This window comes from Rhamphochromis longiceps, linkage group LG1, assembly GCF_057381845.1.
Source record: "Rhamphochromis longiceps isolate RC_006_pf linkage group LG1, R_longiceps_female_GT1.1, whole genome shotgun sequence".
In the NCBI taxonomy this organism is placed as follows: domain Eukaryota; kingdom Metazoa; phylum Chordata; class Actinopteri; order Cichliformes; family Cichlidae; genus Rhamphochromis; species Rhamphochromis longiceps.
In genome coordinates, this window is record NC_140557.1 from 15252958 (window position 1) to 15276458 (window position 23501).

The 23501-nt window shown below is 41.7% G+C and overlaps 3 protein-coding genes across 5 annotated transcripts in view; 2 read left to right on the top strand and 1 right to left on the bottom strand.

The window, feature by feature from the left end:
- The window catches only part of kif26ba (kinesin family member 26Ba), a 102593-nt gene extending 96648 nt beyond the window's left edge, over positions 1–5945 (top strand). For all 3 annotated transcript variants that reach the window (XM_085395872.1, XM_085395795.1, XM_085395951.1), the window contains 3 exons: positions 353–618; positions 2748–2898; positions 4507–5945. In XM_085395872.1, coding sequence (XP_085251998.1) covers positions 353–618; positions 2748–2898; positions 4507–4655 — 566 coding nt within the window. In that variant the 3' untranslated portion in view covers positions 4656–5945. The remainder of the gene's footprint in view (positions 1–352; positions 619–2747; positions 2899–4506) is intronic.
- A 5132-nt stretch (positions 5946–11077) lies between these two features.
- Positions 11078–23501, bottom strand: part of smyd3 (SET and MYND domain containing 3) — a 114335-nt gene continuing 101911 nt past the window's right edge. The window contains exons 11-12 of the mRNA XM_085396506.1: positions 11729–11837; positions 11078–11293 (exon numbers count right to left, since the gene is read on the bottom strand). Coding sequence (XP_085252632.1) covers positions 11177–11293; positions 11729–11837 — 226 coding nt within the window. The 3' untranslated portion in view covers positions 11078–11176. The remainder of the gene's footprint in view (positions 11294–11728; positions 11838–23501) is intronic.
- Positions 19426–20955, top strand: LOC146678467 (uncharacterized). The gene has a single exon (XM_085396623.1). It carries the CDS (start codon positions 19426–19428, stop codon positions 20629–20631), a length of 1206 nt encoding a protein of 401 aa, XP_085252749.1. The 3' UTR covers positions 20632–20955.

Below are 23501 nucleotides of genomic sequence, written 5' to 3' on the forward strand. Positions count from 1 at the left end.
CTGCAAGCAAACTAAGCATATGAATGAGATAAAACAAGCAGAGTTGAAAAATTCTTTGGCACTTTGTATATTTAGGAAAAAACTGCATCAGATCGGCTCAGATCAGTTATTTTTTAAACATATTCAGCTTTTTTTGCACTCTATAACCTGGCACTTCAATGCTATATAAAATGCACCAAAAAGTAGAATGTATATAACTCCAAACATGCAATATTTCTTCAATTAGAATTAAAAGACACTTTTTATTCTGCCGTTCATATGAACAGTTTATCGTCTTAGCTCAAAACTTCACTATTCCTGTCATCAGTGTGTAACAGTCTTTCTGTAATCTTCTTTTTATTTGTTCTTTTAGGTCTCCAGCGTCGACGTCTGATCCCAGCACTAACCTTGGACTCCTCTTCATCATCGCCTTCTCACCGTTCCTCCAAACAAGCCATCACGTCCTCGTCTTCCTCCTCCTCCAGCCCTGGTGCATGCTGGGTCGACGGGCCACTTGGGCCACCTGCACCCTCAAACCTCCGGGCAGTGACCGCAACAACAGAAACCTTTGAGATCAAGGTGTACGAGATAGATGATGTTGAACGGCTGCAGAAAAGGAAGGACAAAGGAGGGAGCAAGGTGAGAGGGAGGAGGGAGGAAAGACACCTGAGCTGCACAGCTGTTGTAGGTCAAGTGGTGGAGCAGGTCAACAAATTGCAGGGTTGGAAATTTGATCCTTATCTCTTCCTGCCCGTATGTCAACACGTCCTTGAGCAAAAACCTAAATGGGTGATGGGCAAAAGGTAAAAAATTCAGGCATATATGTGTCATCACAGGGTGCGTTGTTATTGGGCAGTTTGCAGGAAAACAAAACTTCAAATTTAGGAAGCAGCATATCATTTTAGTAAAGGAACATGTGGCGTATGTAAAGATGGATATTGATAATATCACTCAGTGAGTTTGCATTAGAGCTAAACTGAAGCCTAGAGAATAATGTTAATGTCTGGTGCTATCTTGTCTCCTTGGAGCCAGGCGAGGCTCCAAATATTAGCAGGGTGGAGGAGGCGAGTGTAGCTAGAAGCTAACAGACGAGTTACATTTAAAGCAGTTTACTTAATGTGACAGTTTGTGCATTAAGATTTAAAACCATAAAGAAAATATATTTTCACTTTCTTGGATAGTGGAATCCCCTGAGGGTCTACTGGTATTACTTTCAAAGAACAGGACAAAATTACAGTGAACCCAAAACTGATTAAGACACGCTGATGAAAAGCAAAACCATCTATGGAAAAGTTCTGCATACACCACCAGCAAGTGAGGACAAAAGAAAATTAAACGTTATTACAACATATCATAATCTAAGCAAGATTTTATTGTTGTCAATGCCATTATCAGTTCTGCCTACAGATCTCATTGGTTGTGAGTTCCTCCTTTCCAGCATTAACGTAGCACTTTATTATGACTGACTCTGAATACAGGGTAGAATCAGAGTAGAAAAACAGGCTAAATCGGACTTGGTTCTGCTGAAACCTCAGTAATGAGATCAACCATGTCAGGAAGTGATTTATTATTCAGATGAACCAGACAATTTGGCACCAGTTCTCAACTAAAACAGGTTCTTGGATTCCAGCTTTACTTCCGGCTTGCCTCATCCAAACAGTATCTCTCATTCTCTCTCTAAAGCCTAAAAATAGCCACTAATACACTGATTAGGAAGAGTGAACTAATGACACCAGAGTGACTAGAACATTTAATTGAATTTGTAATGGAAGTTGATACTGGGAGTGTTTTTGGAGCCACCACTCAGCAATCCTCGGTTACGATGGTTGTTGCCACTTGATATTTGTACATGCGGTGTTCAGAGCTTCATTTCGACACATTTTAAAAATATCTAGTTCCCACCGGATTACAGTTATGTAGGAGGCTGACTAGGAAGCACGTGTAAAAGAGGGAGGAAGAAGAAAATAGCAAAAAACTTTTAGGATTTATTATGGTTGACTGAAGGGGAAGGATGAATGGATGTCTTTAGAAGAGTGAAGGAGAAGGAGAGCAGAAGTGCAAGATGGCTATTGCTCTTGATTCCAGTGACACTGATTTGATGAATAATGATGGTGAAGCACATTAAAAAACAATAAGTGTTGGACACTGCTGCTAATGGAAACCCAGAAGAGGAAGCTGGTGGTTGGGCAATGGATGAAAAAGGATTTGTGTTGTTGTGACAGTGTGGAAAGAAACCAAAAGGTTTTAAAAAATACAACAGCAAGGATTTTCAGAACATGAATAGCTCAACATTAGCATTTAGTTCTGTGTGAACAGTGAACTTTTTAAATAAATCTACATATCTTGGCTTACTTAAAAAAATGATTCTAAATTCTGAGGACTTTGCAGAATAAAATTGTTAAACTTAGGAAATTGTTGTAAATGAATGCAGGTTTTGGGGGGGGTTCCACTGTTAAACCTTTATGTGATCAGAGGAGAGAGCACTGTGAGCACTGGAAAAGAGAAATGGAGAAAAAGCATGAAATATAGATTTTCCCTGCAGCAACCTTAAGAAAGCCACAATCGTGTTCCAGTGAAAGCTGCTCAGTGTCCGAAGGCGCTCAGCTGCAGCCACAGTGGGAGACGATGAGGTGCGAATGTATTTAACTGTGTGAATTTTAAGCGTGCTGCTGCTGAAGGAGACCCACCTGTGTTTCACAACACGCTCCTCTGAAAAAATAAAGCTAAATAAAATCCGTGTCTATCTGTCTGCCTTCTCTGTGTGTCAGGAGGTGGTGTATGTCAGTGCCAAGCTTCGTCTGTTGGAGCACCGCCAGCAGCGAATCAGTGAAGTCAGAGCCAAGTACCAGTGTCTCAAGAAAGAACTGGAACAAACCAAACAGTACTTGATGCTGGAGCCACACAAGTGGACCACTGAGTGTAAGTGTGGACCTCTGACACATCAGGGAATACAGGTCTGTGTGTGAGAGAGCAAAGGAGGTTAGAAACTGTTTAGGATTTTAGTGGAGGATTATTCTGAAATAAATAAGTCTATTATGTTTAAGTTATGATGCATATTTTTATATTTTATATGACTCATGTTAATTACTAATGCTGTGCTACATGACTGCTGGTTCATTCTTCAGACAAATACATTCTGTCATTTCATTATTAAAATATGAAGTGACTGGGCATTATAGATTTTACTTCAATAGACACAAATGCATTTGTGGGAAGGATTGTGTTGTTGCAGATTGATGCATCTGATGGGGCAAACTTTCACGATACGAAATAATGTTTTGCTTTGTTGTGTTTTTTTGTAAGGGTGTGGCTTAATTGCCCTCAATTGCACTGTAAGGACATTTTCTTACTACTGTACAATTTAGTAAATCAGAATCATCTAAACAGGCTTTTGCATACAATCAGCATGCTGCCATGCCCTAATCTTCTTTTTAAGAAAACACATTTAATAATAATAATAATTATCAATAAGTAGTAGTGATTTAATACAGCTGTGTTTAAATTCGCTAAGATAGCTAGCTGTCATTTCTTTGAATAAATGGTCAGAGGCACTTTTTGTACATTTTTTGCAAAGTACAAACAAACTCGGGTATGAAAAAATGGATAAATCTCTGATTTATGTGTGAATTGTGATGTGAATCCTAATCGTAACAGTTCTTGGATAATAATGCAGATTTTACATAAGTAGCAATAGGCTACATCAGACTTAATTATTCAGTTATGTACCTATTGGGCTGTATATGAAATAAAAGTGCAACCAACATAATGAATCATGCAACCATAAAAGAAGGGCTGGAGTTCCTATTGATCCTCTGAGATCTTATTCTACGCTGTCCCACAGATGGGGGAGGGTGGTCTTGAAGATTCTCTCAGCTAACAGACCACCTGCTTGGTGCAACTAACCATCCAGGTGTTGATATTCCCACTCAAGATGCAGGTGTAGAAGTTCCTGTGCACCCTGAGTGGGAGTTTAAAGTCTCTTAGGTACCTGAGATGCTATAGGTGCTGATGGGCTTTCTTCACCAGGGATTTCATGTGTCAGGACCATGACAGGTCCTTTGTGATGTAAACACTACCGTGTTTAAAGTTATCTACCCTCTTCACATGGGCCCCAAATATGCAGAGAGGGCCAAATTTCCTCTGCTACTCTCTCGTAAAGTCCATTATGAGGTCCTTGGACTTGCAGGGATTTAGCTGGAAGTTTTTCTCTTTACATTATTCGATAATCTGAGACCAGCAGGCAATGCCATCACTGTTTGATATCAAGCCCATTACAGCTATGATGTTGGAGTCTGAGGTGCTCACAACAGTGACCGGTGTAGAGAGAGTGATGATTAACTCATCGGCCGCCTTCTTTTTTCTTAAATCATAATTGTTATAAATTATTATTATGACATTTATCATTATTCCATTTTAACAATAACATGTAAAATATAACCAGTGGCACCTTTTTAATTATTAAACCCACATTCAACAGCACTTTATCAAGGAATGATGTATTTTCTCCACCTTTCTATTTGTGTCCAGTTGAGCTGCAGCAGGCCTATGAAGTGGACTCATTGGAGTATTTGGAGGCTCTGGAAACAGTGACAGACAAACTGGAGACCAGAGTCAACTTCTGCAAAGCCCATCTTATGATGATCACCTGCTTTGATGTGTCCTCAAGGCATCAGTAGACAGATGGAGGCGGAGAAGTGGCCTCGACGATGTCAATGTCTAGACCATTCCCCTGACTAATCAAACACATTTAGAAAATCTTTAACTGCAGCTCGACAGTTGGAAGGATGAACACAGGAATAGACCGACCGCATGATCCTGCATATTATTCCAGCGTCTTGTCCAGATGTGAGTAAGCAGAAGGCCAGGTGGCCGGAAAAATCAAAAGAAGATTTACGGAGAAAAATTAACAGAAAAACAGAGACAAGATTTGTAGATTTGTTTGCTGGGGCTTGGAAACAACCTCAGAAACTATCTAATGGACGGGCTACTTTCAATCAGAGAAAATATGGCTGCCCAAATAGTGTATGAGAGTCTAAAAAGACATGTCAAACCAAGTAACCAGAGAACAAAATAATTGGACCGCAGTGACACGCAGTGAGTCAAACTTTGAAAGAATGTACCGAGAGCAAAAAAAAAGGCTATAGCTGAACAAAAACTGCCATTTTGTAAGAAGGAGAAAGCTGAAGTTGAAGTGCAAGAGAAGAATAATTTCACATCTAACACATTTTGGAAGAACATTTTTTACATGGTTAAAAGCCTTTGGCTGTAAATACGGAGTGCTGACTACAGAGTGGCCTGGTATTGTTGTGCAGCGACTAAAAGAGACTAACCGAGAGAGAATGACAAGAGGACGAAGGAAAAGATTTAGAAGTGCCTTGTGAACATTTCAACAATACCAAGACCAAGTCTCCTTCTCTCTAAATTTGTGTACAAGTAAGTATGGTGCTAGTATAGAAACATCCAGAAAAGATCAGTGTCCTTGGAAGCAGTTTTCATTTTCTTTTCTAAATGTGATGTTTTACTGTGGGTCAGTGTTTCACTATATGATAAACAAACTAATAATGTGTGTTTCAATGTATGGTCTTTGGTACATTGATTAGAGATCAGAGAAACAACGTTAAAGTGGACCTGTTATGCTCTTTATTTTTACTCTCGGACTCCACAGGAGCCGCTTTGCATGAGCAACAGATCAAAATAATCCTTATTTATTTTATACTGGGCCTCAGTGAAGTGCTCTCAGTTGTTCCTCTGTGAAACACCATTTTAGTTCTTCGTACTTATTCCCAACAGGAAAAGCATAATAGGTCCCCTTTAAAGGAAAACTACAGATTAACTTAATTAAACTTGGAAGGACCAAAAACCTAAAGTTAAAAGCATTAAACATTTTTCCTGGACACAAAGTTATGTGTGTTTAAACAAAAACACTGAATCTGGTATCCTGTGGTGTCGTTTTTACTTTGGCTTTACTCACAAACGGAGCACATGTGACTCTTGGCCCTCCGGGGCATTCATACACGATGTTTCCCTCGATAGAAATTTTTAATGTTCACAAAGCTATGAAATGTCAGAAGGTAGTAGAGGTGAAAACACTTCTCTCTGATCTGGTGTTAAATACAACCAACGACTGACTCCCTGCCTCCCTGCCTGACTCACAGGCAGTCTGTCTGTTATTCGTATCTGTGTTGTTCTGCTCTATTCTAAAAGAAACTGAATGATTTGTCATTGTGTGTGTTTTATAATAAGGTATCCTTTTTTTATTTGAGTGCAATGGGACCATGTAGAGACTATGTACGATAGTAGCATTGAGCAGGATAATCGAAATCTGAAGACATATTTATAGATAAATTGTGAGGGACACGCAGGTGCGTCAATATACTGTGTTTAACATTTAATTATAATGAAACAAGGTAGTAGATTTAATCAATATTTTGGGACTACAGCTATAGGGTGTTTAAACACTTTTAATATCCCCTATATTGTAAAGGACAATTAAATTATATAAAAAAAATTAAAGGAACCTAATTAAAAAGGGAGGAGACGAGCTTAAGACATAGATCTCTGCCTGGTTCCACTTTTTGGATGGATAGCAACTCCTAAGATTTGTTAGTATTATTATCTATGGTGCTTGAGATACTTATGATCTAAATGTTTGTACAAATATAAATATACGAAAGAGTCCATTTCCCCCTGAAACACAAAACAACGCCTTTCAAATGCTTCTTCTACATCACTGTCATCGTGTCTGTTGTTGTCGAGCAGAGAGCATTATGGGAGAGCGACATGAGAGCAGTGGAAATGATGTCACCGTATTGGTGTAATTTGTCAAAAGCGTTGTAGTGCTGATTTTTTCCTCCACTAAGAGCAAAAAACCAGAACGTGCTGTCGCTGAAACAGAAAATACAGTTAATTCAGTGAAGTTTTTATCTTCACGTGGATCTGAATCAGCTAATGATTTCATGTAGTGCATACTGGCGGGGATAGCCAAGAGATAATCTAGTGAGAAATTACCCCTGAGAGCAAGACGCTTTTGACAAACTTGAGAGGCTTTTTTTGTTTTTTAAGAGCATCTCTGATCATTTCCTGTTTTTATCCCCGTGTTCATTGTGCAAGTCATGAATGAAAGTTTATTTATTTGAGTTGCTACTTAATGTTCTTATTTACGTACACCTCATGATCTTACAAAGTTACTATGCATTGATGAAAAAGAAAAATAACTGTACATACTTTGCTGAGCCCATGTCATATATAAATATATATACTGTGCACATAGCATATATGCCATCATTTTTATTTTAGATATTTTTTTTGTTGTTGGTTTCATTTGCTCCTGTTGTTCCTCTTGAGGATTTCAATGGGTTTGGTTCCCCAAACATTCACATGCAGAACAGGGATGCTAGTTGATTACATGCAAATCAGAAGCCTTCCAGTATGAAGGCAGCTGTGTTGCTTTAAGAGAAATGTCTGTGTCTTATGAACTGCAGCCCTGTGTAATTAGCAGCGAGTGTTTTGGGAAATCTAACCTCTAAATGAGCTAATGGCTTGTATTGAACTATCCTTTTTAAGATGCTATGTGGGAGGTTTCTTCCTTGATATGTTACTGCCAAATCTAATGGGATATCCCTTTATTATTGTAGTAATAATCAAAAATTGCTAGAAACTATTACAGCTAAAAGAATAGCGGGGTGTTTTAAATCAAGTTATTCACAGATTTCCATCTGCAAAGTCACTCTGCACAACATAAGCATCACATGATCTATGGAATAAACTGACAAATATGCTGTGCTGGTGCATATTTTGTAGACACATTTAAGAATTATAATGTGCTATCTGTAAATCTCATACAAGGCATCTTAGGGAGCATTGTGTGTTAAAGTCCGGGTCAGACCACATTTACCAAAAACAGATGTTATCATTAGCATTAGGAGTCAACTTCTGCTTTGCTCAGTTGTAAGACACAGGGTCAGTTGTTTGAAGATCTCTGGATAACTAAAAATAAAAAAATCACTTTTCTGTTCCAGTCTCTTGATAAAAAGGCCAGTTGTGAGACATATTCATGCTAAATACCCTCAGTAATTCTATTTAAAACAACACATTATCAGTGTAAATGTGGAACAAATGGTGCACAGGAGTCTCGCTGTGCTCATATTGTCCACTGCAGATTTACCGTTTTTGTGAAATCTGGTCTGACATATGGTAAAGACGGAAGAAAAAGATGGAGGGATGTAAATAAAGGAATGTATTAAAAGAGTTTCACACCTGATGCTTCATTCTTTGCACACAGAATAGACGAAGTAGTGTGCAGATGTCCAGAAGGCGTGCTGTTTCACTTCTGATGAACTAAAAATCTTTTGCATTACGACTCAAACTCATCAGAAATTTAAATGATGTAACATGGAACACGTAACATTGTACGTTATTGCATTGGGCTGTTAGATTTACATAAACAAGGGACTGGGACAACTCAAAAATATCATTTAGTTTCCAGAGCATGTGTAAATGTGGACCTTGAGTACCCTGTAGGCAGCTTTTCTGTGACATACAGTAATGCCCTGTTGAGCCTGCTTTGATCATCAGTGCACGGCAGGGAACAGGAAGGAGGAGAAGGCAGGAATGGGAGCGAGGAGAAATAATAGATTAGAGACGAGAGAAGAATAAAGGTAGCAAAGGGGGAAATGCAAGAAGAAAGGAAGACAAGTGAGAAAGAAGACGAGTACAGGACTGCTTTTTATCCAAGAAGAGAGGAGTGACAAGAAGAAGCACCAAAACTGTACAAGAGAAATAAAGTAGGTGAAATTATTCAATATAAGATTACACTGTACTGTATTTTAAAAGTGTAGCAAAAGAAGGATCCTTTAGGTGATTTGTAACTAATACTATGAGATAACTGCAGAAGAGCTCAACTCAATACTACAACTCTTGTAGCTGCAACATAAGCCCACCGTGCTTGACAGCTGATAAGAGTGCATTGAATTATGTCCATCAGCATGTCCACTTTGGTCTCATCTAAGCACATTGTTGTAGAAGTGGTTTGTTAATTAATTATAATCTTACAAAAACTGGCCATGTTTTTTTTGTTGTTTTTAGAGAGAAGAACCTTTCTTGTGGCAAACCTTCCAAACAAGTGACACCTGTTCAGTCTTTAATTTTACTATCGTGAACTTAACATGCTAACTGAGGCCTGTCGACTCTGAGCTGTAGCTCTTAGGTTTTTGTGGAGTGTACACACAGCCTAAGAAATTGGGAACCAATGAATGCAAGAATAGTGACTCTAGCATAGCTAAAAATCCTCAAAAAGCAAGTGTGCAACTTTTAGTCAACATGCAGAGAACAGGTTTAAGTGTTTTCAGGTGACTGCAGTAATGGTAGTTACTATTAAGCTTCACAGTCCTTTGATTTAAGTCTGCTCTTAAATCAAAGGACTGAAAAAGCCACAGCGTTCTCATCCTCACAGCCTCAAATACTGTATTTTGGCAAAGCTGCTAGCATCGCCAAATTACATGTGACTACTAACTTGTCACATGTGGACACTTAAAGGACCTCTTGGTCTTTAATTTAAACACACTGGGTAAGCATCATTTTGCTGCAAGGTTAATGCTTGGTTTTTTTGCTTTTAATTACCTAAATATAATCAAGTACTGAAGCAAAAGTGAGTAAAAGCAAACATCAGTGAGCCAAAACCAAATAAGACACAAATCCCACAGTTCTGGTAGGAAAACTTCTGACTTTTGTATCTTTAAGAAAAGGTAAATTATGGAGAGGAGAGTTATTAAGATGGAGCGAGAGGAAATGAATAATATTAGCAGATAGCGAGTAAGGTGACAGTAAAGGTGAGGTAGTGCAGGGGGAGGAACAGTGACATAGAGTGTCTCTGAAAATGAGAATGAAAATGTGAAAATTAAAAAATGGGGCTGAGTAAATGGTAGAGGGGGGAATGAATTGAGGTGGTGAAAGAAAGAAAAAAACATTTGGTGTTCTTTATTTCTGTGTGGTCAGGTTGCCTGCAGAGACGTGCAGTGAAAGAGAAAGAGAGACTCCGGCAAATAGAGAATTTCATTTGAAAGCCTTTGGAGAGAGAGAGATATAAATGGGGAAGAGAGACAGTGAGTGACAGAGAGGGAGAGACAGGAGGTTATAGCTAAGAAACACTAAATCTCATTTGATGGATGTTATATGGGAAAAGTGAGCGAGTGAAGGACTGAAAGCAACAAAACCAATGAAGTGAGTAATGTAGGTAGGAGCGGTGCAGCAGCACAGACGGCTCTCACAGGCCATTCACTCCACTAGGGTCCACTCAGTCTTTGAAACACAGTAAGCTTGCATCGTTTTTCTCTTCAAAGTTGAAAAATAATCTGTTGATACCTCGTTTCTACAGTTTTTTTTTTCTATAATTACAAAAAATATTTTGAGCCAAAAGGAAAAAAATCAGCTCAGTTTTTTGAGAAGACTGAGAAAGATGGCAGAAAAACACCCATTCGTGCACACACGCCCCTAGGACATAGTGTCATCAGTTTGCATATGGCAGAATTTTGGGATTAACATGGGAAAACTGTGTGTGTGTGCAGAGAAACAAAAACAGGGATTAACATGGGAAGTATGTGTGATGGAAATACACAGAGGGTGATGTATGTACTTTACTAAACCAACACACACACACACACACCCTAGGATCACTCATCACAATGGAATCTACAGATTACAGAGGAGACCGGGGCCAACAGGGGCTTTCCTCCCTCCCTCTGCTTCTTCCTCTCCAGTTCTCAAACAAGGACAGGATGCAGAAACTTTAGGATTAATGGGATTAATTGTGCTTAAATGTTTCCATAAACCTAATTTAAACAGGATAACAGGCTGGCTACAAAACTGCAGAAATATCACTGGCGTTTCATGGAATTCTGGGAAAAGCAGGTTCTTGGATATCATTAATGAGATGTTTTATGGCTAGAATTTATGAAAGCGATTAACGTAAAACTGCACCAAACCAAAGCTAAAAAGGTTTTATTTGCCACGAGAAAGTATAAAGAGGAGCCTGAAGTGTTGCTGGAGCTGTTTTAACAACAGTTCCTTACTTTAAGACTGTTGAGACAATAAAGGTCAGGTATGGATGGCAAAATAACAAATCCGTTTATTCAGGTTGATGAATAAAAAGAACGTAAGGCAGTGAAATCAGTTACATGAAGACGTTTCTTTCGCCTTCGTCTTAGCGTCTGCTGGAGGAATGATGATCCATCTCACTGTGACATTCCTTCATCTTCATCGTTAGTTCGGTCGTCAATGGGTGATCTTCACCATGGGTGAACTTTACGATTCCATAAGCCTGGAATAGGAGACATAAGCATAACTAGCTTTCTTCCCTGTTAGTACCAGAACAATCTTGTATGGCGATGTAATGAAACGGGATCATCACATAATGCTACACAATCTATTCTATAAAGGAAACTGAAAGTAACTGTTTTCATGACATTTTACTTAAAGATTAAGTACTTTAGAGATTATTGTAAAACTAACCAAAGATGTTTTTAATCCTGCCTGATCATCTCTGCTGTTACATGTCTCCACACGATCTTAGGTGCCTGACATGAAGGCAACTGGTCTTCGTTTTTGGTTCGTAAAAGAAGTCCCGTTGCCTTCATTTCGAGGGCTTAAGACTAACATGACCTGGTACAAAGACATGTCTCCAGACTTGTTCTATTAGCTAATAATAAAGTTTAAAATGTAAAAAATGTCCTTGTTGATATTTAGTCCTTCAAACCTGTTTGAATGTGTCCAAAGCATCTTCGATGTTTTCCAGGTAATGCTGCAGCTTTCCAACTCTCATCAGCTGTATCCCATGGACTGGATGGAGATCGGGGTAGTACTGTCTTTAGGAAGAAAGACAACATGTACATGTAATTAGATTTCACCACAACAAGTGAAAAGTTCCATTATTGTTTTCATTTCTTTCAGGGTGTTGTTCTTCTGGTATCATTTGCACTGTAATTTTCCTTTACATTTATTCTATCTATTCTATTTTTGCTTGAAAATGCTCCACACTGCTCTTACGGGAGCAGTTAATGCTTCTTCTTATGCAAAAAATGGCTGCAATACTAAACAGAGAATTAGTATTCATAAAACCGCTCTGCCCCTGGATGTGGATGGCTGGCTGGGTTAAATCAACAGCAGAGTCCTGCGCAGGAAACCCTGAGGGACATGTTCACAAGCCCTCTGCCAGTTTATAGAAAACATGTACACTGGATGCACAAACTCACATGGCTCTTCCAATATCGGTACAAAGAGTAAATAATTAGTTCATCGCTGCCCAATCATGATAAAGCTCACATTACGCCTGCTACATCCTAGGTTCATCAATCATCCCCAATTTCCTGTCTAGCATCTAAGCATTTCCAGGGACGTTAACCAGTGTGGTGCCCACTCCTTGGTCATACTTTTTAAATATACACATTGAAACTGAAATGGAAGTCGGGAAACAATAGCATACACATTTGTATGCTATAATATCCCATGTAGACAAACTTATGCAAGACCAGCTACTTAATTGTTTCACAAGTCACTTAAAAGAAATCAGTCACTACATAATGAGGTTAAATCAACTTCATTTATCAGCAGGGACATACATGATATAACATTAAGGGTTTCCTTTAATTCATCAGTTTGATTTCTAAAGTCTGAGGCAATCCACTGACATTCACAGCATGGAACCAAACAGCAAGAGCCACAAACAAGACTAAGAAAATCTGCTTTTCCTGTTAGTGTCTCAGTGCATGTGTAATGCATAAACAAGTATGCATGAGTGAGAAAAAGAACAGCAAGGGGGGAAAAGTAGAATATTTAGAGTTTCTACAAGTGTGCAAAAAGCTTGCCTCCATGTTTGTTTGACTATACTTCCTTGAATACACAAGTGTGACTAAATATGTTTTTTTGCACGCTTGTATGTCAAAGCTTATACTTATTTACTCTATTTGGCATTAACGATAAAAGCATAAAAAACACTGATACTAATGCATATATATGTCCAAATTTCAATCCGCTGCAAGGTAATGCATTAAAGTTGCACGTTACTATAATCTCATTCCATTTATCAGAGAGGGGTACACCCTAAGTGAGGACTCAAATGCATCATGCCGACGCAAATGCAGATGTTCGTAAGGAAGGTCTGATCACAGCTGATCAGTCAGACAGGACAAACAAAACAAGAGGGAGCTGCCAGACAAGAGAGAGGACACTGGAACACTCAGCGTGAGGTATGAAGGTGATTAGCCACTGAAAGAGAGAGAGACACACAGTTGGAGGACAATAAGGCAAAAACAGAAGGAAGGAAGAGGAAACACAGGAGGACAAGTACAAAAGAAAAAAAGAAGAGAAAGAACACAAGCATAACTCATGAGCTAGGATGGGAACTTGTGATGAGGGAGTGATGTGAAATATTAGCTTACTAATCCGTACACAGTAATTACATCACAGCCCCTGTCTTTAAATCTGAGGCAGTATAGAGTCTACTGGCAGTCCTCTTCTCCTTCTTGTTTCAGCTCCTTCCCTTACGGTTCGCCACAGTGGATCATCGTCCTCCATCTCACCCTATCATCTTCTTCTGTCACACCAACCGTCTCCATGTCCTCCTTCACTACATCCATGAACCTCTTAAGTCTTCCTCTTCCTCCTGCTTGGTAGCTCCATCGTCAGTGTCCTCTGTCTCTCCATTCTGATCACTCCCTACCTGCACTCTCTTCTTCCTCTTTGCTATCCACTGTTCACTTGTTTGGATTACTGACCCCATATATTTATTGTCTTCCTTCTATTGACTTTCATTCCTTTTCTGCCCACCTCTCCAGACTCTCTATCACTGATTTCATGTCCTCACCCTCACATAGTTCTCTACCCCTCCTAACTTCCCCAGGTAGTCCCACAGTTTCTCTCTTGGCACCCTACAAAGACACAGTGCAACTCCTTGTTACCTTCTCTGTAGATCTTTACCAGCACATATGTGTGCTGTTATACGGGAAATGCACAGTTTATTATACTGTTAACTAGAAATGACGGCACATCACATCTGAGGTCATGCAGTGTAATGCAAAGATAATTCAACAAAAAAGGTAAGAAATTAAAGAGAGTAGATGGGTAATAACAAGTAATGTGCCATTCAAAACCCAATGTTGCTGCCTGCATAAAAATACACACAGCCAAGGAGACAAATTACCACCTTTCAGTCCTTCTGTCTCTAGAAGGGAACGTTCCAGTGACAGAAAACGACGCAGTTTGTGTATCAGCAGTGACAGATTCAGAGCTGTCATCAAGCCAATCAATGATTTTGACATCAAGAGACTCCCACATCTCTCACAGAGACACACACACAGACACACACAGCTCAGCAACTCTGGTGTACTTCAATGCAAAACTAATAAAATCCATCTAACAGCAGCAGCTGTTTTAAAATAAACACAGGGCCTATTAAACATATTAAAAAACACACTCTTGTTTTGCGTTCTACATGGACATATTTAATGCAAGATCTGCAAATAAGAAAATGTGCTGTCAAATTAATTAGAGGGATTTCTTCTTTTTCCTCTAAATGCATTTAATTATAATTCGTATCTGTGGAGCAAATGGATTTAGATGCACATATGCATAAAAATGGATGAGCTTGACTGCTTATTGATATGTGTGCATGACACTGACTGTAAATGTTTACAAATACATGTGTTACAGTGAAAGTTCACACACACACATGCTGAACTGGGACATTGCTCATCCTATAAAGATAAATACACACTAGGGACTGTTAGGAAACAGCTTTGTTGTTGGCAAACACTGGAGTTCTCAAACACTCATTTACCCGGCTCTTCTTTCCCTTTATTCTCCTTTCTTTTCCATCCCCCTCCTCTAATCTCTCATTCCTTTTTCCCGCTTCACATCTCCTTCCTCTGCTTCTCCCCGTTTATATTTGTGCTTTTTACCCCGCTAGCTGCAGGGATTAAAGTTGCCAATGTTGTTCAGCTGTTTCCCGCCCTCTTCGGCTGCTCTCCATTCATTTCTCTTCTGCACTCTACCTCTGCAGCCCTCTTTAATCTTCCTTCTATTTATTTGTTCTGTCCTCCTTTCTCTTGATTACATATTTTAAAGAACTGTGCACCGATAAAGCTCGAGCCCTTCTCCATTTCCATTTCCTCCACTTCTCCGTCTCTGACAAACAAACAAAAAGAGCTGTGAGTAAACACATATACATGAATGCACACGCGCATCGCCATTAATGTATGAGCGTGCGCACACAAAGATAAGGTCGATACAAATCCACTTCACCCTGTTTGACCCGGCATATTTGCCAGTTTTCACTTCTCTCCAGAGTAAAGACACCAGAAGGGGATTCAATACGCGCTATAATAGAAACAGCACCTGATGTTAACCGGGCATTACTCTTAATTATTTCTTTATGGGCAGCAGCTTCCCCCGGCTAAGTTTTCCACTCTTGTTTAACAATAAAATCTGTTCTGGTAATAAAGAGAAATCCAAAATGAATTTCCATGTAGTGGCCACAGCTGGAGTCATTTCAAACTCTATAGTTTCCTAGTTTTTCACCACTTTTTACCCACAATGCTAACAGCCCATTTGTTTGAACCTCAAAGCCAAACTAAACTATCAACTGACAAGCCAACCAATTAAAGAGGTGGCCCCTTATCCTCTGGTTAAAATTGAATTATTAAACAGAAAGTTCAAAGAATAAACCAACAAAATTAGTAGCCCATGAATAATAAGTTACAATATTGGCTTAATCACCAAGCCAGTGATTCTGACTTCCACGACATACAAACACACTGATAAGTATGCCCAATAATAAGGCTCCAGGTCCAGACGGCTTCCCTGCAGAATTCTACAAAGAATTCTGGATAATTTTGGCACCAGTATTCCACGGCATGTTGCAGGAAATCGAGGAAAATGGCAGACTACCACCAAATATGAATTCTGCCAACATTAGTCTCCTGCTAAAACCAGGCAAAGACCCTTTATTTCCCTCAAGCTATCGTCCAATTTCTCTTTTAAATGTAGACCTTAAAATAATCTGCAAAGCTCTCTCAAAGAGATTAGAGAAAATGACCCCCCTCTTAATTCATCCTGACCAAACTGGTTTCATAAAAGGCAGGCACTCCTCAACAAACACTCGTAGATTACTTAATTTAATAGACTACTCATACGATAAAAACATCGAAACCATAATATTATCTCTAGATGCAGAAAAAGCATTTGACAGAGTTAACTGGAAATTTTTATTCGCAACTTTACACAAATTTGGTTTTGGAAACTCTTTCATAAACTGGATAAGAATATTATACAATTCCCCAACAGCTCGTATCAGAACAAATGACCAGACATCCTCCAGCTTCTGTCTCCTGAGGGGCACCAGACAGGGATGCCCACTCTCCCCTTCACTTTTTGCAATTTTTATCGAACCTCTAGCAGCAGCATTTAGACAGGCTACAACAATTAAGGGCATAAAATGTAAGAACATTGTAGAGTACGCTTGGGGAGTGTGATCGTGTGTACAGTGTCTCTTTATGTCTGTCTCCACGTTGGTTGAGTGTGGAGTGAGTGCATTTGAGAGCATGAGGGGGGAAATGGATGTTTGTGTCTGTGTGTGCCTGTATGTCTGTGTCTATATGTCAGGTTGGGTATCAGACGCCACCTCTCTGGGGACACCTCAGGCCCTCCAAGGTTTGGAGGCCTATCTCCACCTACCACCACTTCCCCTGCCGGTGGCGGACTCCCTCAGGTGTCGGTGCGTTGGTGGTTCTTTGTGTCTGGGGGTGGGCGTCCAGGTACACACCGGCTCACTCCTTGGCGGCCGCTTATCGGGGCCTGGAGCCTGGGGCTCGCTCGGGCCCCTTCGGGGGTGGGGTGCCCCCGGCCTCTCGGCCTGGGGCTCGGTCACTCAGGCACAGCTGGCGGCCGGCGGAGCTCACAGGCGCGTCACTGCAACTCCCCCTGGCTTCTGCTCCGCGGCTGCTGAGTGAACCCTCATCTGGGACTCTCCTCAGCTCTTACTGGAACAGTGGTGCGGCTGCCCCTCTGTTGGTCTTCCATGGTTTCTTGTGTTCTGGGGGCCTCTGGATGTCTGGAGTTTTGATCTCCTCCATACCTGCTTCACACCCTGGAGGACGGGGCTGTGGCCCCCCCACACTCCCTAGCAGATCGTTACATGGAGAAACCTTTGGAATACAAGCGCGCTGATCCACACAGGTATGCACACGGGTGTTCACTGCTCGTAGACCCAAATTACACCTTTCTTGGCTGCTACTTCGAAGCACATCTGTCCTGCGTGCTGCACAACAACATTGAATATTTAGTATTTACTGCTGTTTACACTTAGCTAGATTAATGCGATGGTGTTGTGTTTAGTATGTTGCTTTGTTTTTGTTTTTTTTTTGTCTTTTTTTGCTTGTTTTCTATTCTTCTCTCAACAGGTGATCCAGGAGATTTTTATTTTTTTTCTCCCCCCCTTTCTCACTGTCCCTCTCCCCTTCTGTTTTTCCTTTCCTTCCTCTTTCTTTCTCCATTTCCTATCTCTCACTCATGTCTGTCCCGTCTGTAACATCTGAAAATAAAATATAATAAATAATAAAAACAAAGATCGACCAAATGGACCAATACGGCAATGCCACGATGATCCATTTGGCAAAGTAAATCCATTGGGTATCCTTGTTGGTCTTCAGACAACAATTCTGATGGCTAAAGAACCAAATGGGACAGGCGAAAAAAACAAAAAACAAAAAAAAACAAAAAAAACAATAAAATCTGTTCTGGTAATAAAGAGAAATCCAAAATGAATTTCCATGTAGTGGCCACAGCTGGAGTCATTTCAAACTCTATAGTTTCCTAATTTTTCACCACTTTTTACCCACAATGCTAACAGCCCATTTGTTTGAACCTCAAAGCCAAACTAAACTATCAACTGACAAGCCAACCAATTAAAGAGGTGGCCCCTTATCCTCTGGTTAAAATTGAATTATTAAACAGAAAGTTCAAAGAATAAACCAACAAAATTAGTAGCCCATGAATAATAAGTTACAATATTGGCTTAATCACCAAGCCAGTGATTCTGACTTCCACGACATACAAACACACACATCAAGCCCACAATCCAATTATAATTCCTCTCATATAGAACCGCAAAGCAATTAGAGTAATTTAATTAATTTGCTGTCTCCTGATTTATCCCCTATTTTTTTTTTCTCCTCGGAAGAGTAAATTGAAGAGAAATACGGTCTCATCGTCATACGGAGCTAGTTACAAAGCTATAGCTCTCGGCTATGCATACAAGAGGCAGTGAGAAGAAGAAATTAATAGTTGTGGAAAAGTGTAGCATTTCCAGGCAAATGCAGCGGAACTAATGAGGCACTTGTTTGGAACAAAAAGATCCACGGCCTGCTGTTTGTGAGAGGGAAACAAAGATTATCTTACTAAGTAGAAGTAACTGAAGGAGAAGGTCAGATTTGCTGCAAGTATTTAGCTTAATTGCGTTTTTGTTGTTTGTCAAATGCAACAGTAATTTCAGTTGTACATTTAAGGGAAATTGCAACAACTATGCAAGACAAAGAACATTTAAATCACAGTTAGTCAGCCGTCTTTTGTAACAGTTGCTATCGTAATGCAGTGTATCACCACATGGCGGCGCCTCCTGTCTCACGACTGGTGTCACCCCCTTTTTGTTCTTCTTCGCACTCCTCCTGTAATGGATGCTCCCGTGTGTACGCGGACTAGTGTGCTCTTCAGTAATGTGTGGTAGAGGTAGCACTTATTTTTGATATTGTAAATAAATGAGTACTTTTTGGAAAGTCAGAAGCTGTTGCTCATTCGCTATCCACCTGCACACCTCCGCGGCTGGCTTCATCTCCACCGCACGTTACAACTGGCGCCCGAACTTTTTCCCCTTGGACTTCAGACGATTTTTGCATCCCGCCGAGGATTCTTCTCTTCTAGCACGTGAACTGTCTCGGAAATCCCCCAAGTTTTGCGGACGCTCGGACGTTTTCTCCAGCCATGGCCGCAGCCTCAGCTCAGGTGGGACCCGACTAATTTCTGGATACCGCGGTGTGCCGCTGCTCTGTTTGGGAGAAAGAAAAAGAGAGAAGCTGACTCCGCGACGCGAATGGACTCCGTGGATTTGTTATTTGGACGTGCTGTTGGTTTCGTCTTCTAAGGATTAATTCTTCTGTGGAGAGCCTGGACATGAACATTTCTGCTGGCTTTCCATTCCCCTTTCCCTCTGCTGAGACTGACTGTAGCACATGTAAGTGAGAACTTGGCCGACTACAACCGTTGGTGCTGGTCTTCGGCTCAGTATAACGAAACGATTTAAAATTAATCTTTGCATTTTTGTCTTTCTAGTCTGATCTGACTCTTTTACTACTATATCAATAACTACACTGTGCCCTGGAGCGGCTTAATTTTTTTGAAATCACAATGGCACACTGCCCAGACGACTCTGACTCAGACATGGAACTTACCTCGTTACCTATGTGCCAGATAGTTGAAAATGTGACTCCTAGCCTTAGCCAACAAGTGGTGGAGTTAAGAACTGAGGTGAATAAGCTTAGTGATTGTTTACGTGACTCACTGAACATACAGCAGAGTTTACTAAGGCAGTGGGACCAACTCACAATGGGGAGCTCTCCCCCTCCTGCAGTCCCACAGTCTCCTGTTTTCCCAATGGCCACATCGACACCTCATGTTCCTGCGAGAGACAAAACTGAACCCACCAACAGTACCAATCCGTTCCTGCCCAGCAACCCATTTCAACCTACAAATCCTTTTCTCCCATCTCACTCACTTGAGCTCAGCAGCACTTCCAGAGTGATTGCGGCAGCTTTACATCACGCAAAACTGGAGCCTCCTGTGTATGCTGGGGACGGCAAAGTGCAACCTGAGGACTGGTTAAATGCAGTTGGCACATACAAAGCCTCATTGAACCTAACCAATGGGCAATTGCTAAACGAACTGCCACACTTTCTTGCAAAAGAGCCCGGGAAATGGTTCAAGGCATTGAGCTCCCACATCACATCATGGGCTCAATTCTGTCAACTGTTTAAGACAGTTTTTCTGCCCTCCGACAACCAAGAACGCATCCTGAGAGGAATTTTAGATCGTGTTCAGGCTCAGGACGAACCACTCCCAACCTTTGTTGCCCACATGTTGAGTGAGTTTGACAAACTGAAGAGTCCTCCACCTGAAAAAGACAGAATCGACCTAATTAGTAAACATGCTCTTGAAAAATACAGAGTTGCCCTGTATGGCGCTAATGTCACTTCTGTAATGGACCTGCTGCTACGTGCTCATGAGCTTCACTCAGTGCTTGGACCACAAAGACCACAGCCTGCTTTATGTAGCAAAGACAACTATAAGCCTGAACCTTACTGCTTCAAATGCTCTCAGCCAGGGTTCACCACACGCACCTGCCCAAACTGTAACACCCAACCTCATTTGCCACAACGAGCCTCGAACACCGCTAGGCATGGCCCAGTCCAGCCATTGCCGGCACCTGGCCCCTCTGACCCTGGCCATGAAAAGGTGGAATTAAGCAGCACCACATCCCAGCCACAATACAGGCAGTCGGGAAACTACGGGGGGGGGAGGACATTTCACAGAGGCCAACCTTCCCCCAGTTACTAACGGAGCCTCACACGCCCGATTCACTACAGGGTGGACACAGTCTTGGACACTTGGAAGACAATTTTTCACAAGTCCACTGGAATACCCCACTAAGAACGAAAGTGAACTTCAATGCTTCATCTATGGATGCTACCCTCGACACGGGTGCTTCCCTCTCGGCTGTACGAACAGATCTCATTCAAGTAAATGACTCTCACCCTAGAAACACAAGTGAGTGGAATGGTCCTGCAGTTAACCTCGCCAATAATGCTCCCTGTATCCCTGACGGTGTTATTTGGCTCAATATTGGATTCATGAACAAGAACTTTTACCAGCGTTTTGCAATAATACCAGATTTGTCCTCTCCTTTCATTCTGGGAATGGATTTTATGGCAAGAGCTTCTGTTTCTATTCACATTCCCACTAGAACCGTCTACATTGAGGACATCCCCTGCCCACTCGCAGACGATGAAGAGGACCTTCAAAATGATTACTCACATTCACCTGGAACACTGATGTCTTTGGACTTGGTTCGCTCAGACTTAACAGCCAAACTGTCTGAAGCAAGTCGCTCAGAGAACAACAAGGATGCTTTACTCAATCTGCTCAGCAAGTTTAGCTCCTTGTTTGATGGTCAACTTGGTCGAACGGCTCTCACTGAGCACGCCATAGAGACTGGCAATGCAACACCTGTCAATCTCCCACCCTATCGCACGTCACCTGCTAAGAAACGTGTGATTGAAGAACAAGTACAACAAATGTTGAAGGACAACATCATTGAACCTTCCACAAGCCCTTGGGCAGCTCCTGTAGTCATTGTAAATAGAGCGGCCACGGAACCAAGGTTTTGTGTGGACTTTCGAGGGCTCAACCAAGTTGCCCGAAAAGACTCTTATCCCCTGCCTCGTGTAGATGAGTCTTTGGACTTTCTGGCAAGAGGAAAGTTTGTCTCGACATTGGACTTAGCGCGAGGCTATTGGCAGGTTGCTGTAGCAGAGGACTCGAAGCCTAAAACTGCCTTCATCTCTCACTGCGGTCTCTTCCAGTTTCGGGTGCTGCCCTTTGGGCTCTGCAACGCACCTGCAACTTTTCAGAGACTCATGAACTCTGTGCTTGCTGGCCTCATTTACAAAACGTGCGCAGTCTACCTGGATGACATTGTTATCGCCTCACCTACCTTTGAACAGCACTTAGTGGATCTTGAGGAGGTGCTGGGCAGACTCCAGGCTGCTGGCTTGTCATTGAAGCTCAAAAAGTGCCAATTCTGCCTCGATGAATTCACCTTTCTCGGGTACCGCATCACATCATCAGGTGTTAAGCCCGATCCAGACAAAGTAAAGGCGGTTAAGGAGTTTGATACCCCAACCTCAGTGAAACACGTCCGTCAGTTCCTTGGCTTGACTGGCTATTATCGACGCTTCATTCAGAATTATGCCCGCCATGCCGAACCTCTTCACGCCATCACCAGAAAGGACAATGCTTTCCACTGGGACGACAGCTGTCGAAGGGCCATGGACACTTTGAAGGATCATGTCACATCAGCCCCGATCCTGTCATTTCCAGACTTCAACCGTCCCTTTTCCATTCACGCCGATGCATGTGACATTGGTCTTGGGGCAGTGTTGATGCAAAAGGATGACAAGGGTCGTGAGTACGTTGTGGCTTTTGCTAGTCGCTCCCTTCACAAAGCTGAACTAACCTACTGCACTTCAGAGAAGGAGTGCCTCGCTGTGATATGGGCTCTGGAACACTTCCGCCCGTATGTTGAAGGTGTTCATGTTACTATCTTCACTGACCACAACAGTCTCAGGTGGCTCATGTCTCGTCAAAACCCAACGGGCCGACTCGCCCGCTGGTCACTTCGTTTGCAGGACTTTGATTTCACAATAGTGCACAAACCTGGTGCACAAAACAAAGTTCCCGACGCACTGTCACGCAACCTTTTGCCTCTGACCTGTGACAGGCCGACTGATCTTTTACCAGATCATGCTGTTATGGGCAGCCTGGACATTCGTACTCTGCCCCCCGTCATTCTGGCTGACCGTTCACAATTGAGACAGCTGCAGTTAGACGATCACGTCACAGGTCCACTCCTCAGAGACATTGAAGCAGACTCTCTGAACAGCTCGGACAATGCCACCTTGTTACAGTATGTTGTGTATGACTCTCTTTTGTATCACAGGGAACCAAAGTCCACATGTGCTTTGCACCCTTTGAAAGAGCTGAAACTGTTTGCCCCTACTTCCATGAGAGGCACCTTGCTGGACTATTACCATGACCACCCCACAGCAGGTCACTTGGGTGTTTCTAAGACATTGGCTAGACTGCGTTTTAGGTTTTTCTGGCCCAAAATGGCAGCTGATGTGAAACGCTATGTGATTTCATGCTCAGTGTGCCAACTCACCAAGCCAAGTCAGAAAAAAGCAGTCTTATGGTTCCCATTGTCCCCCAGAAACCCTGGGAGTATGTGGGTGTGGATTTTGTTGGGCCACTTCCCCGCACCCCCACTGGTAATGCTTATTTGATCGTGTTTGTTGACTATTTGACTAAATGGGTTGAAGCCAGTGCTGTCAAAGAAGCTACATCTCAGGTAGCAGCTGGTAAATTCGTCACTGACATTTTTGCTAGACATGGTACACCCACTTACCTGATTTCTGACAGAGGGTCTCCTTTTGTGAGTGAGCTTTTTGAACATGTTGTTTCTGCATTAGGCTCGGTGCACAGACTCACTACGGCATATCACCCTCAGACAAATGCTACTGAACGCGTCAACCGGACTCTGAAAACTGCAATCCGCGCTTATGTAGGTGATAAGCACACATCATGGGACAAGTTTCTCCCTCAGATTTGCTTTGCTCTGCGCACCGCCCCTCATGACAGTACAGGTTTGA